Genomic DNA, 14,225 nt, shown 5'->3' on the forward strand with positions numbered 1-14,225 from the left:
CCGTGAAGGGATTTTTTTTTGTTTGTTTTTTTTTTTTTTGTAAGGCGTGACCGGTTGTGTTTGCAACGGTTGATTATTCCCGACCGAACTGACGAGAGAGGCCCTCGTTGTAAAAAGCGTCCGTCGGGACTGAGGGAATCGTTCATTTGGAAGGCCGACTAATTTGCATCTCCTTCGGCGCCAGATCATCCGAGGAAGAAGGCGGAGAAACGCCATGGGAATGACCTCCGGCTTCTCGGCGACCTCCGACCTGTCGCGTAGCTTCCTCGTCTCGTGGGACGCACGTACGTACACGGAACCATGTTGTCGTTTTTCATGGGAAGCGGCGCCAGTCTCAAAATTAAAGCAGACGCCAAATTGGACATTTATGGGAGGAGTTTTTTTTTTTTTTTTTTTTTTTTAACAAGATGCTTAAGCTGTCAAGTGGAGTTTTCCAGAAGGTCGCTGCCCCCCCCCCCCCCAAAAAAAAAAAAAAGCAAGTGCAATTATTGACCAAAAAAATGGACTTTAGCGTGTCGTGTGCACGCAAACTTGAGCACTCCAGTCAAAATGTCAACATAAAATATACATACAATTAAATAATAAAAAAAATGAATTCATTTGTGACTATAATATGCATCATGAAATTGTCCAAATTAAATGTATGCAAAATGTTAGTTTGTACTTTTTTTGTTGTATTGACCATAATTCATTTGAGACATTATCAAATAGATGAATAAATGATACATTAATTCTACTTTTGGTGTGAGAAAACTTCTAAATTAATATGACGCACCCCAAAAAACAACAACTCGGTGTTGAGTTAGTGCCCCGAGACTTCCGAGTTTTGGGGCAACGCGTTGGCGGCGCCAGTTAGCGCCCGCTATCCCGATGAGCTTCCTTCCTTCCTTCCTTCCTCCCTTGATTCTTTGCTTTCTTCCTGTGAATTGTTTTCACAATAAAACTTCCACCCCCATCTTGTCGTCGTTTGTTTCTCAAACGAGTCTTGGGTGGGCTGTCAGCCGGTCCGCAGTTTTTCCCCCAGTCCCGGCCTCCTTGTCACGACTAGGAACACCGATAAAGCATTTTGGACCTCGCGAGTGCGACCAGTGAAGTGCAAGCTGTAACGAGAATTTTTTTTCTGTCGCAGAATGACCCGAAGGCACGAGTAGAAAAAAACGTGTCTTATAACGTTTTGATGACGATTGCATGACGTGTCCACAAGTACAAATGCGACTTTGTCATTGTAATGCAGTATTTTTTTTTTTTTTTTTCCCCCCTCCCCATGCGAGTAAACCTTAGCAGTAAAGTGTGCTGCCCTAGGAACGGGAACAGGAACGGGAACACTACTCGACCCGACCACGCGCTGGCGGCCTCTTGCAATAATAGGCATTTTCGACCTGGTCGAATTTTATTGTCACAGAACAATTTCGGTGTTGTCAGCATTTAGGCCACATTCTTTTTGCGTAGTAGTCGTACTAGTTGGCACTACTAGTACTGCAAACCAACCAGCATGCTGAATTGACCAAGTGGCTGTGGGAGAAATGCTGTCCCACCTTTACACCGCTAGGGTGCAGCATACGCCGCCTCCGCCAATGCCAGCGCTCACGCACGCGCGTAGGAGTGAGTCGTCGGTGGCGCGCGCGCGCCAATCCGCTTGAATCACGCGCGTGGACGTGGAGGCGCGATGCCTCCTCGTTCAAGTCCTTCAGGTGACCTTCATCATCTTGCCAGAATATGTTGGCGTGTGACGTCACGGACGTTTTGCGCCAATCGCGCGCGTTTGTTCGTGCACTTAACGTCAGCTGGAGGCCGACTCCGAGTGCGCGCGTGCGCGTGTGTTTGTTGCGTAAAAGTGTGATTGGTCGAGGCCAGCAGGCGCAGTGACTCTTTGCCGGGGGCGGTCCAAGTGAGCCGAGTTGCCCGCCCCACGCGGCCTCCGTGTCGTGAAGTGGCCGTGGCCAGTCGCTCCATTGTGAAATTCCGTGGAACGCGTCCTCTTTTCTGCCGTTTGTGTTCCATCGTCGGCGGCCGTGACGTCAGCAGCGTCGCCTTCTCCCGGCTTCCGCGAAGGCGGCGCTGCTGACGTCACGGCCCCTGCGAGCCGTCGCCCGCCGGCACGCGCGCGCACGCGTGGGTTCGCCGGTGCCGTGTCGGCGGGACTTTCCTATAAAAGAGCGCAGACTCCAGACCCCCCCCCCCGCCCAAAAAAAAAAAAAAGCCCACGACACGGAACGCGTCCACGCCGCTCACCGACACCGACGTCATGTCCAGAACCGACGAAGTCCACCGGATCACGGAGAACGTCTACAAGGTAGAGCAGCACACGAGCGCGCGCGCGCACGATCTGCGGTCTCTCATTTCTCTCACCGACTCGCCGACCATATTTTTGGGGCACTTTTTCTCACGTCCTTTCAATTTTTACGCTGCATGATTTTGCTGTTATGCGCACATTTGATATTTCATCATTATACCCGAGATCGATCGATCGCTCTCTATCTATCTATCGTGACGTTCTTTTCCCGGAAAATTAATAACCAAATAGCGTGAAAATGAAGGATTCAAGCCATAAAGACGACTAAAAGTATTTCATGGGAACGACGCGCAACACTTTTGCTGAGAATGCAAAATGTAAGAAAGCAAAGAAGTGGCTTCTTGTGAAAGTTGGATTGATTGAACGTCGTCATCATCTTCGTGTCTTTTTGTGCTCATTTGAAACAACGACACGCTGTGGCGACCCCGAAAGGGACAAGCCGAAAGAAACCTTACACACAGCTCATAAAAGAAAAAAAAAAAAAAAGTCTCACATGTTGCTGTAACGAATTGAGCCATTATTGAATGAAGTCAACATAAAATGTTTTTGCCAATGATCTGTTCCAGCATCAAAACGCATTTAGGAAAAATTGCTCGATAATTCTTCTTCTTTTCCTTTCGGCTTGTCCCGTACGGGGTCGCCACAGCGTGTCATCTTTTGCCATCTTAGCCTATCTCCTGCATCTTCCTCTCTCAACACCCCAACTGCCCTCATGTCTTCCCTCACCACATCCATAAACCTTCTCTTTGGTCTGAAAAAAAAAATTGCTCGATAATTAATAAAAAGAAATATCCCGACGCCAATGTGTGCTTTTTAAGGGGCGTGGCTTCTTTTTTTTTTTTTTGTTTCTCTTTCAAGGTTCTGTGCTGGTTGACGTTGACGTTCAAGTCGAGCGCAGGCCGCCCGGGGGTTAAAGGTCAAGCGAGCAGCACAAACCCCAGCGGGGGTTCCTTCCCGCTCTCGTCGTTTGCCGTTGACATCAAGGAATTCAAATATGATTTTGCCACGGCGCAAAAAAAAAAAGGCTCCTCAGTGGTCGGGCGTGAATGAAGTCTGCCGGCGATCGGTCGGCCGGCAGAATGCGGCCAAGATGCAAACGTGCGCGTTTTACGACGACTCCCGCTGCCGGCCACCGAGTCGTGATGATGATGATGATGATGAAGTGTGTGTGTGGAGTTTGTGTTGTTGTTGTGGCAGTCAAACACCATCTGTGCTCAGTGGCAGTCCCGCGTGGAATCTCAGCATGCCGCGGCAGACCCCCCCCACCCCCCTGCCCCCCCATAGCACACATTTGAAAAAGACTGCTGAGTCCACATTCGAGCTGTCTTAGTGTGGGGGGGCCGTAAAGCGAACGTCCTGCCTCTCAATCAGCGTTGAGCCAATTCCCCCCCCCCCCCCCCTTAATTTTAATCGGGCGGGCGAAGGGTGCCGCCCGGCTGGGCAGCAATTTCCACCCCGACATGATGCCAACCTCCATGCTGCTCTTTATGTAAGCGCTGACTCACACGTACGCAAACGCACAAGCGCACGCGCGAAAGCACATCACGCACACCGAGATTCGCGGATACGACTGCTTGTCTCACTTTTGCTCTGCGGCGTCAACCAACTCACGAGATCTCCGAGCGGTTCTCCAGGTAGCACCGCAGCTAAGCCTCGACGTATTCGTGGTCCTGATCCCTCCTGCGGCGCTCGAGTCCAGCGCGGGTCGGCGTAGCGTTACGGCGCCCGCTCGCTAGCGCTTTCCAAAGTACGCAAACGTGTCCTCGGAAAATACAAAAACGCGTGTGGTTTCTTTATGGCCAAGACGAGAAATTGACGGAACAGTGTTTGCCGTCGCGCCAGTTTGGGCGAGACCGGCCCGACGGAGCCGCGCGTCGCCGTCGGCCGGTCCTGCGGTCACGTGACCGGCGAGGTCGCGGCGCGCTCGACCGGACGCGCACGAAAAAACAATTAGCGGGCGCAGCGGGCGGACGGTCAAGGTCGGACCCCGGCCGGGCTTTTCCTTGTCGCGGGCGCCTCGCTCAGTAACTTGCTGTTGTGTCCGCAGTCCATCATGGAACAGTTCAACCCGTGCCTGCGGAACTTCGTGGCCATGGGCAAAAGCTACGAGAAGGCGCTGACCAGTGAGTACGACGCCGCGGGCCGCTTCCGATGTCCTTCGCATGGCTTTGTCCGCGTTGCGTTGCGTCGCAAACGATGGCGATCCACAAAGAAAAGAATCCAAACTTCGCTTGAGGCAAAAGTCAATTCGTGAAAAGTTTTGAGCAGATGTTTGGGGGACTCGGAAATGGACGAGTTTTGCGCTTGCTGCAAAATAACAAAGCCGTAAAAGAGCGTTTGCATGTGAGGACAGAAGACGTGGAACACGTCCGCCGGAAAGCGGAACACAAATCGTCGCGAGAATTGAGAAACGGGAGCAAAGGTACGTGGAATCCGGAATCGGAGATCTCGACGGACGGCGCGACGCTATTTGACGTCGACTGATGAGTCGCGTCGTTAGCGTCCCGCTCGCATTCCTCCAAAAACCAACAAGTTTTAGCATCGACGGCGAGGGTCTCTCCCGATCGACCGATGATCGGCGCTGACAAATGTCGTCGTCGTCGTTTGTTTTGGGAGGTTTCGGCGCAAATTCAACACGAGGACGGGGAACTTGCGGGTCGCCGACGGCTCCCCGGAGGTGCCACTGAGGCTCGTGTCGACTTCGCTTTCGTTCCGTTTGGCTTCGCCGCTGCCGCCGCTTTCTTGTTTTTCTTTTTGCGTTTCTGTTTAATCTTCTTCTCTTGACGCCTTTGTCATCCGACACGTCGCCTCCCGCCTGGAGCGACGGCTCGTCTTCGGATTCCGTCGCGTTGAGCTCCTGGCGTCTTCTTGACTTTGGGAACTTTTAAGCGTCCTCGCAAGCGAGCCGTCAAACGGCGACCTCGGGATTTTGCCGCTCGCAAACTTCCGTGGACGGAAAAAAAAAAAAAAATGCCCGTGTCCAGCTTCAGGTCCTCGTTAGCGCAAAAATGTCGTCAGCTGAGCATTTTGACGTTGTTTTTATTTCAAGCAGACTCTCCCGAGAATTCCGTTTGGTTTTGGATTGAAGAAAAAGGGAACTTCCCGTGCGCGGAGATTCTCCGCGCGGTGTTGACACCACAAAAAGCGCATTTGTGACCTTTGTTGCGGAAAAGCGCTTCAATGTCACTCAGTTCTTCTTCTTGTTCCTATGGTGACGTCCAACCGGCGTCAGACGCCTCGCCGGTGACGCCGCACTCGATCCGGAAGTTCATCCCCGATTGAAAGCGTGCCGCCGTTTTCCAAATGGATGCGTGCGGCATTGGCAAGTCTCCGGGAATTATGGCCCCCCTCCTCCGGCTTGGGTCCGGACGGGGGCGTGCGCCCGGTCCAAAGGTCAGCCGCTCGATATCCGGCCATTCCCGAGTTTTGAAGGGGCGCCGACGGTCGGAGGCTCGTCGCTAGCAGGGCGCCGACGGCCGACCCGGAGCTGGATGTGAAGCGAATGCTGAACGGGCTTTTTTTTCCGTATTGCGTGTTTGCAGGTGTCACGTCCGCCGCAAAGGGTTACTTCGACGCTCTGCTGCGGATGGGCGAGGCGGCCGGCGGCAGCAGAGGCGCCGAGGAGCTCGGTGAGTCCTTGCGCCGGCCGGGTCAGGTCCGGTTAGGCTCGGTTTTCCGACTGGATTTCGGAAACCACGTCGCCGACCGAATCTTCGTCGATTTCGCTCATTTTCCGCAATGTCGTGTTCAAGACACGGACGTGAACGCAAAACGACATTTATGACAATATATCGATGAATTGCCAAAGACTATTGCCAGATGAACGCATTATGAATTAATGCAGGATGTTTTCATCAAGTGGCGTTTGATGGCTCTTTTTTTTTTCCAAATGGTGAAAGACGATTGGTGCGTTTTGTGGCACCGCCAGGCGCTGTCACGCGAAGGCGGGAACGAGAAGGCCGACCCGCCGTCGGCCGGCGCTAAAAATAGACGAGTGCCGCTCCTCTGGAGGATGGAGGGAGGGAGGGAGGGAGGGAGGGAGGGGTGATGTCGGACGGCTCTGTCGCTTCTGCCGCCGACCAAATATGGGCGTCCGTGAAGAGAAGCGAAGGAAAGGCAGGAAGCTCCCCCCCCCCCTCCCTCCCGCAGTTCCGCTCGCCCCGGTTGACCAAATAAGGAGTGAAGCCGGCGAGCCTCGAGATTCAAAATCGGCTTCGGGATAAAGGAAGGCGTGAGAGACGATTTTCAATTTGGTGTGTGGGGTTTTTTTTTTTTTTTGGTTTTGTTTTTGTTTTTGTTTTTTTCAATGAGACAGCGAAAGCGGCGACCGACCGAACGAACGAACGAACGAACGTGCGACTCCAACGCGTCCTTTGACCAATGGAGGGGTTTCCAATGACGCCATCTCGTGTGTCATAGAGGTCAGAGAACGCAGGTCATAGGTGAAGCCTAAAGCTTTTTTTCCATCGTCATCGGAAACGTATCCGTTGTCAATAAGAAGCGAAATTTGATGTTATGCTCTTTGTGTCGTCTGATCGTCGTCATGGCAACAGTGTTTGCTCGTATCCTGGTCAACTTTGGGAAAAGTTTCTTTCTTTCTTTTTTTTTTTTTACTCTGACCGAATGTTTTTGTGTGTTTCCGCAACACGCCGCATATTCAGAAGAAACAGCGTGTAGGTATCGTGTCCATCCGACGTTCGACTCACTTTGTGGAACGTTGACGTTGTCTTTTATTCATGTGCACGTTCGCCTTCATACTCAACACCCCCCCCGGGCTGCCGCGTGCCCTCCCGGTGGCCGCCTGGCGACGTCTCCTGACGTTTTTTGTTTTGCCCTCCCCAGGGGAGGTCCTGTTCCAGATGGCCGAAGTGCACAGACGCATCCAGATCCAGCTGGAGGAGATGGTGAGCGACGCGTCCACCCACCGGAAGGCGTTTGTGACAAAGACGCGGGGGCTTCGTGGGTGCCCAAATAGCTCAAGGACGCCCTTTTTTGCAGACATTAGCATTGTTAGCTTTAGCAACAGACTCGCTAAATTCGGACCGAGAGTCGGTTCGACGTCTTTCCGGGCTCGAGGTATCCGTTGAGGATAAAATTAGGCTTTGACGCTTTTGTTTTTCCTCTTCCAGCTCAAATCGTTCCACAACGAGTTGCTAACGGAGCTGGAGAAGAAAGTGCAGATGGACGCCCGCTACCTCAACGTAAGAACCGAAAAGCGAAAAGTTTCTGCCTTTGAGCGCTGACGGCGTCCCCCCCCCGCAGGCGGCGCTCAAGAAGTACCGGACGGAGCACAAGAGCAAAGGCGAGAGTCTGGAGAAGTGTCAGAACGAGCTGAAGAAGCTCCGGCGTAAAAGTCAGAGCAGCAAAACGCTGGACAGGCACGCCGAGCGCCAAACGCAGGTTAGCGGCAGATGTGCCAGTTCTCGTCGGAATGTTGGGGGGGGGGCTTATATAAGACGGCGCGCGTGGGCCACGCGAGCGACGCCGCTCGCTGTGACGTGACTCGTCTTCCTCTTGTGTCGCCCCCCCCCCCCTTTTTCGGTTCTGTGCCGGCTTTGAGAAGTGAACTTAAAGGGATCCAAATTTGTCTTTCTGTGCCGAGCAAACGCGGCGAGCGAACGGTCGCCCTTGTCTCTATGTGCCCCGTTACTGACCGGCGACCAGTCCAGGCTGTGGTCTGCCTTTCGCCTCGGAAAGTTCATCCATCCGCTTTCGAAGCTGCTCATCCTCACAAGGGTCGCGCGAGTGCCGGAGTCATCGGGCATCACGTCGTCAGCCAAAAGGCGGGGTACACCCTGGCCCGGTTGCCGGCCAGTGAAAGTTCCTTGGCGGGGGGGGGGGGGGCGGACGACCTACTTTGTGTGTGAGCGCAAAATGCCGGGAAGTACACAAAGTGATGATACGATGAACGCTGAAGTGTTTCCTCATCTGAGGGAGACTGCGTTGCCATGGAAACCACTGTCACGGGAAACCCATTGTGTGCGCGTGGGTGCGTGCAACTCTTTTGATGTTCTCTGCCCGGCAGGCGGCGGCCATGACGGAACCCGGGACCAAAATCCTGCCCGGACCGCCGCAGCCGGAGGCTCTCGGGAGCGGCGCCGGCGGCCCGCAGGTGGTTGCAAATTCGCTCGCCGGTCGCTCGACTCGTCGGCGGTCTCCGATTGTTCGCGGCTGACCGCGCGTGTCACGTGTCGCCGCAGCGGCTGACGGAAGGCGGCGCGGCGGACGGCGCCGAGCGCTACCGGCGGCGGCCCGAGTCCCGCGGGAAGGCGTCGTACTCCAACACGTTGCCCGTACGCAAGGCGGCGCCCGCCAAGAGCAAGGCCTCGCTGGGTGAGTCAACGTCCGCTTCCTGTCGCGTGGCCAGAAAAGTCATGTGACGTCAGCACCGCCGCCGCCGCCGGCCGCGACGATCAAAAATTGTCCCGGTCGCGGGTCATCTTTCGACAGTGAGACAGACATGAAAACGAGGCGACGCGCTGTGGTGTTTTCCAGCGTCGCCCGGCACCCTGCCCCGGTCCAGCTCGGTGGCGGCGGGCCTGGAGAGGAACGGGCGGGGGCGCCCCGGGGGGGGGAGCGCCCGGGTGCAGGCGCTCTTCTCGCACGCGGCCGGCGACAACGACACGCTGCTGAGCTTCAAGCAAGGCGACCTGGTGACCCTGCTGGTGCCCGAAGCCCGAGACGGGTGGCACTACGGCGAGAACGAGGAGACGCGCATGTAAGTTTGCCCACGGCGGGGCGGGCGCACCGCGGCCCGACCTGACCCCGCCCTCTTTCTTCTGCCGTCTTCAGGCGCGGCTGGTTTCCCTTCTCGTACACGCGCGTCATCGCCGAGGCCGACGGGGACGGCGCCGGCCGACCTCCGCCGCACGCGTAAGGCGGCGAGCGACGTCGTCGTTGTCATCGCGTGTCGCGTTTGTACTTTGTTTTGTTGTGTTTTGGATTCTTGTTTGACGTTTTTAGCGACCTTTCCGAACATTTGTGGTGACGTCTCGGGACGACCGGCGCTTTTTTTTTTTTCTGTGCAGCCTCCATCCGGGGAAGTGCAGCAGCACGGGAAACCTTCTGGACCGCAGCCTGACCCGCTCCAGACAAGCGCGCCCCTACGGCGTCGGCGTGCAGGTGCGCGACCCGCGTCGTCGCATCTCGCTACATAAACGGCGACCGGCTGGCGGGGGGAGGGGGGCGGAGCGGTGGGCTCAGGTGCGTAGGAGAGCGCGATGACGCACGTCACCGGCTGACGGAGACGGCTTGTGCAAGTGCGCTTCGCGCCCACTCGTCGACGCGTCGCCGACACCTCAAAAACACCTGAGCGGCTGAAAGGATGCGAGGACACGCCCCCCCCCCGCCCCCCACCCCCATTTTGCCACAATTGCTTTGTTTCTGTTGTTTGATTGAAACATCTGACTGATGGGTGTTTCTACTTGCTTAGGTCTTGCTTTTTTTTTTTTTTTTTTTTTTGGGGGGGGGGGGGGAATTGTACACCACAAAAAAAAAAGCCAATCCACGACTTTGGAGGTTTGTGTGTGTTTGTGAACACACACACACACAGATGAATGCACCACCGGACTTCGGTATGCGTAAGGCAGATGCGCCAACCACTAGGCCACCGTGCTAGCGTTGGGTGGCTCGTTGCTGCCCCCTCCGGGTCGTTGGTGTTATTGCAGCCTGAACTTGAACTCGTCTTTCTTTTTGTTTGTTTGTTTGTTGTTGACAGGCCGCAGTTGAAGAATACGATCCGGCCCGTTTCGCCAGCAGGTGGGCAGCTTGTTATTATTTTAGTTGTCGTGGAAATCGTATTTGTTCATTTCTATCAATTTGTATGAAATCTGCTTTTCGAGTCAGCAAAACTTTTTTTTTGCGACGCAAACGAAGAAAAGTACGAAACCCAAACAAATGTTACGTTTCAACAAGTTCAAAGTCATGTTCAATATTTTCTAGTGATTGAGTGCGTGTGCGTGTGTGTGCGTGTGTGCGCGTGTAGTGCTTCAGAAGTCAAACTAATTTCCACAGTGTGAGGTCGGACGGACGGACGGACGGACGGACGGACGGACGGACGGAGGGACGGACGGCCGGACTCTGCCCCCTCTACAAATTGGCAACAGGAAGTGTGTGTGTCGTCCCCCCCCCCCCTTCCCCACAAGGAAGATGAAGCGACGGTTGGTCCATTTTCTGTCATCATCAGAACAGTATATTTGTTGACGTGTGTGCATATACGCACGCACGCACGCACGTGCGTATGTATTTACGTATATAGCGAATGGCTTTACTTGACTTTATTAACGCTTTGGAGCATTTTTTTTCTTTTTTTCAGTTAATATTCCCACACTGTGATGGTTTCGATAATGACATTACGTATACTTTTGTCATTATTACAGTGAGCTACTATGTATAATTACATATTGACATTATGCATATATAAATGATATCACTGACTCGATTATGTATATTACATAGTGTATATTACTTCCAGTATATTTATGACCGTGATTGCATATAGCTACATTATGATGTATGACGACGACTCATTGTGAGTCTTTCAGGTAGGCTACGTGACCCTAAATGACCCCCAGCCCCCCCGAAAGGCCCGTTTCATTTGAAATCTGTGCAGAGGAAGATGAGAACAATGAAAATGTGGAAGCGGGACAAGCCGACAGCAATTTCAACAACTTCACCAATAAAAAAAAAAAAAAAATGATTGACAACAAAACGTTGACTTGTGCTGAAAGTATTTTGCGCGGACTTGACAACGTCAAAGTGCTGTCGTCGGAGCCTGGCGGGACGCCGGACAAGCTGACCCGAGAAGGAAAGCAAACACAAATATTCATTTGTCATCCGAGCCACTCGTCCTCACAAGGGTCACAGGAGAGCCAGAGCGAAAGGCAGACCACACCCTGAACTGGCCGCCCACTGAGCGGGAATCGATCCCGCGCCAAAGTCAGGCGTGTGTACCGCTACGCCAACTGTGACTCGCAAACGGAAATGATTTTTTTTTTCTCAATCGTAACTCTCAGACGGGAGGGGGAATGTCATCAAAATAAAGCCCGTAAAGTTTGTCTAACGCTACTACTCAAAGTGGCGTTCGCTCTTTAGTCAATGACAGGATCCGTTGCCCACCAGTTTATTGAACAGTCCAAAATATCTTTGAAGGAAAATCATTCTCCATTTGCGAAGTCAAAGAATTTCCATTCCACCATCTTGACTGCCATTCATCTCACAAGTTCCGGACAAATGGGGGAGGGGGGCGATGACCGTTGCAGTCCCGGAGACTTTGGACAAAAAGGCTCACCTTTGTGAGTCGCCGGACAACTTTTGCATCCCGCCAAGGCAAAAAGGGCAGGCAAAGTCTTTCGTTTTCGTGGGGGGGTCCTCGGCCCAACGACCTCTCGGCAGCAACTAAGAGAATTTGCCAGCTGGCAAATTTCTTCTCCCCCGATTTTCTTTCTTGTCCTCCTTCTCTTCCTCTTTCTCCCTCCTTTGGTCCTCTTTGTCCGTGTCGCTCTTCTGTCAAAGCGAGAGAGACCCCCGTCCCGTCAATCAATGGATCGACGTGGTCGACGGCAAACGCGTGAACCGCTTTCGCCGCCGAAACGCGTCAATGCGTTCGACCGGGAAAAAAAAGAAAAGAAAAAATATCTCTCCATATGCACGCAAAATGACTCACTCACTCACTAATCCATCCAACATAAGGCAGTCGATTTCTGATGTGCCCGCATCGGCCACCGGGGGGCAGTATAGTGGAGTCACGCCGACAAACGAAGGTGACAAAGTCCCACAACCGCTCGACCCGACTCCGTAAGATGCCGGAACGGGAGTCTTTCTTCGTGTTTTTCTTTTTATCTGTCTTCACGCGCTACTCCTCGATTAGCTTTGACAAATCTGCATATTTCTTTGTTTTTACTTGTGCAGTTGACGTAAGAGAGTGCTTAAATTCACTGCCAGACGTGGCTAACCGCCAACTATTGATGCTAAAGGTTAGCATTTCAACGGCCTTTTCTATTGCGGGATAGCATTAGCTTAGGTTAGCCCTCTCGTCAGGTACTTGTTTTGGTTGGGTTTTTTTTTTTTTTGGTGTTTATTTATATATTTGACAGTAAAGGTGAGCCGGAAGCGGCACGAAACAGCTTGAAGGCTCTTTTTGACAAAACTATTTGAAAAAAAAAAAAATATAATAATAATAATAATCCTCCGGATGAGCGCTCCTCTCTTCCGTCAAGGCCCCACCGAAGACGCAGAAAGATTCGAAAGCGGAACCTGGCAAATTTACAAACCAGTCGGGCGCCGCTGACCGTAAAGCGGGCGTTGTGTCCCACGAAGCCTTTGACCAGACTCTTGACGCCGTGGAGGCGCCGGCGGCGCCTGAGGGCCTCCGCCCCGGCGCCGGCCTCCCGCTCGGGCTCCGGACGCTCGGCCGGCTCGTCGGCGCGCCTCCTCCGGCGCTCGCTCTCCGGCCGCTCCCGCTGGAGCCGCTGCAGCCGGTCCTTCTGCTCCTCTTTGTCCTCCAGGCTGGACTTGAGGAGGAGCAGGAAGTCTTTGACTCGGCTCATCTGCTCCTCCTTCTCCTCCAGGCTGGCCGCCGTGTCGGCGTGGAGCTGCCGCAGCCGGGTGAGCTGCTTCTCCTTCTCCTCGACCTTGCGGAGGGAAAGCCCGCGCGCGGTTAGTCCGTCGGTTGCCGCGTCACACGTGCAAGCGCAGAACCCGACTCGATTACTTCAGGCAGGGGTCGTGCGCCACGAGTGGCCATTCCAATGTGACCGGTCGGGTCGGGAGAGGTCCGAAAACTCGGGCCCAGTGGCGGTATGTCCGTCGTACGAGTATACCGGAATCGAACCGACGGAAGGCCTTTTATCGTTACTGGCGCCTACAGTAAGCGTGCGTGTACAATGGAAAAGCAAATCCTGACGTAGCGATGAAATGTCGGTTGCTTGTGGCACGGTAGCGTCCCAAACACGTTCCGTACCTTGCGCTCCATGGCGGCCTTGACTCCGCGCAGTTCCTCGTCGCACTCGTCCACGGTCCGGTCCAGATGCCACTCCATGTTGTCCCAGTGGTTCTCCACGTGGAGCCGTACGCTTTCCCTCATGGTCAGGAGATGGCGGGCGATGTCGTCTTCGCGGCGCGCCCACAGCCGGCGCCACTCGTCGTCGGCCGCCTTCAGCGCCGCGTCCCGGGCCCGTTGCAGTCGGCCGAACTCGTCGACCCAGAACGAGCGCACCCGGTCCACGTCCGCGCGGTGGACCAGGAGCAGCTCCTGGAGCAGCCGCCGGACCTGCGGGCCGGTCCAGCTCGTCTTTTCGTCCGCCAAGTCGGACAGCCGACGGCTCCACGTCGACTCCATGCCGCGCCCGCGAAAGCTGCACGCTAATATAACCGGTATGGATATACATATGTCCGTACACGGTAATATTCTTTCTACGTATTCCTACTGTACATTTATATAATTTCATCAATACCGGTAAAGACAAAAAAAATTTCCCATTTCGCAATGACTTTGGTTTTCTTTTGGTAAAGGTTTCCCGTGTGCCCGAGGAAGGTGACACCCCCCCCCCCACCCACCCCCCAAATCTTCACAGTTATTGAGAAAATGACAGGAAAACGACCCGGATTCAAACTTGTGTAACCGACGAGTCGTCATTCAAATCCGATGACTTACCGCAATAGTAGCAGAGAAGCGAGTCCGACGCAGACGAACGAGTTCACGAGGACGACTTGTGCGACTCCAAAGTGTTGTCGAGGTCCCCAAAGACAAACATGTCACAAAGCATCAAAGACAGCGAGAGGCTCCGGGGGCGTGGCCAAACTACAGGCGCTAGTTAGCCTGCTAGCTAGTTAGCATGTGAGCCGCAGTACAAGAAAGACAAACATGTCACAAAGCATCAAAGACAGCGAGAGGCTCCGGGGGCGTGGCCAAACTACAGGCGCCCCGCTTTGG

The 14,225-nt window shown here is 54.0% G+C and overlaps 2 protein-coding genes across 9 annotated transcripts; one reads left to right on the forward strand and one right to left on the reverse strand.

The window, feature by feature from the left end:
• Nucleotides 1-1,762: 1,762 nt before the first annotated feature.
• Nucleotides 1,763-10,951, forward strand: baiap2b (BAR/IMD domain containing adaptor protein 2b). 7 transcript variants are annotated; one of them, XM_061811079.1, is made up of 15 exons: nucleotides 1,792-2,293; nucleotides 4,341-4,416; nucleotides 5,519-5,686; nucleotides 5,836-5,922; nucleotides 7,136-7,197; nucleotides 7,423-7,494; nucleotides 7,556-7,693; nucleotides 8,319-8,405; nucleotides 8,494-8,626; nucleotides 8,789-9,011; nucleotides 9,086-9,166; nucleotides 9,322-9,415; nucleotides 10,011-10,051; nucleotides 10,307-10,452; nucleotides 10,837-10,951. In XM_061811079.1, exons 1-14 carry the CDS (start codon nucleotides 2,246-2,248, stop codon nucleotides 10,443-10,445), a joined length of 1,449 nt encoding a protein of 482 aa, XP_061667063.1. In that variant the 5' UTR covers nucleotides 1,792-2,245; the 3' UTR covers nucleotides 10,446-10,452; nucleotides 10,837-10,951. The 7 variants fall into 7 exon arrangements, with proteins under 7 accessions (XP_061667064.1, XP_061667063.1, XP_061667062.1 ...); XM_061811078.1 differs by having other exon boundaries at nucleotides 10,307-10,860; XM_061811081.1 differs by lacking the exon at nucleotides 10,837-10,951 and having other exon boundaries at nucleotides 1,803-2,293; nucleotides 10,278-10,446.
• Nucleotides 10,952-11,398: 447 nt separating this feature from the next.
• LOC133495978 (trichohyalin-like) lies at nucleotides 11,399-14,070 on the reverse strand. 2 transcript variants are annotated; one of them, XM_061811087.1, is made up of 4 exons: nucleotides 13,947-14,070; nucleotides 13,254-13,654; nucleotides 12,583-12,924; nucleotides 11,399-11,797 (listed from the first exon to the last, which is right to left on the reverse strand). In XM_061811087.1, the coding sequence occupies exons 2-4, from the start codon at nucleotides 13,629-13,631 to the stop codon at nucleotides 11,690-11,692; spliced, it is 828 nt and encodes a 275-aa protein (XP_061667071.1). In that variant the 5' UTR covers nucleotides 13,632-13,654; nucleotides 13,947-14,070; the 3' UTR covers nucleotides 11,399-11,689. The 2 variants fall into 2 exon arrangements, with proteins under 2 accessions (XP_061667071.1, XP_061667070.1); XM_061811086.1 differs by having other exon boundaries at nucleotides 12,565-12,924.
• Between the last annotated feature and the right edge of the window lie 155 nt (nucleotides 14,071-14,225).

The sequence above is a fragment of the Syngnathoides biaculeatus genome, chromosome 22, assembly GCF_019802595.1.
Source record: "Syngnathoides biaculeatus isolate LvHL_M chromosome 22, ASM1980259v1, whole genome shotgun sequence".
Classification (NCBI taxonomy): Eukaryota; Metazoa; Chordata; class Actinopteri; order Syngnathiformes; family Syngnathidae; genus Syngnathoides; species Syngnathoides biaculeatus.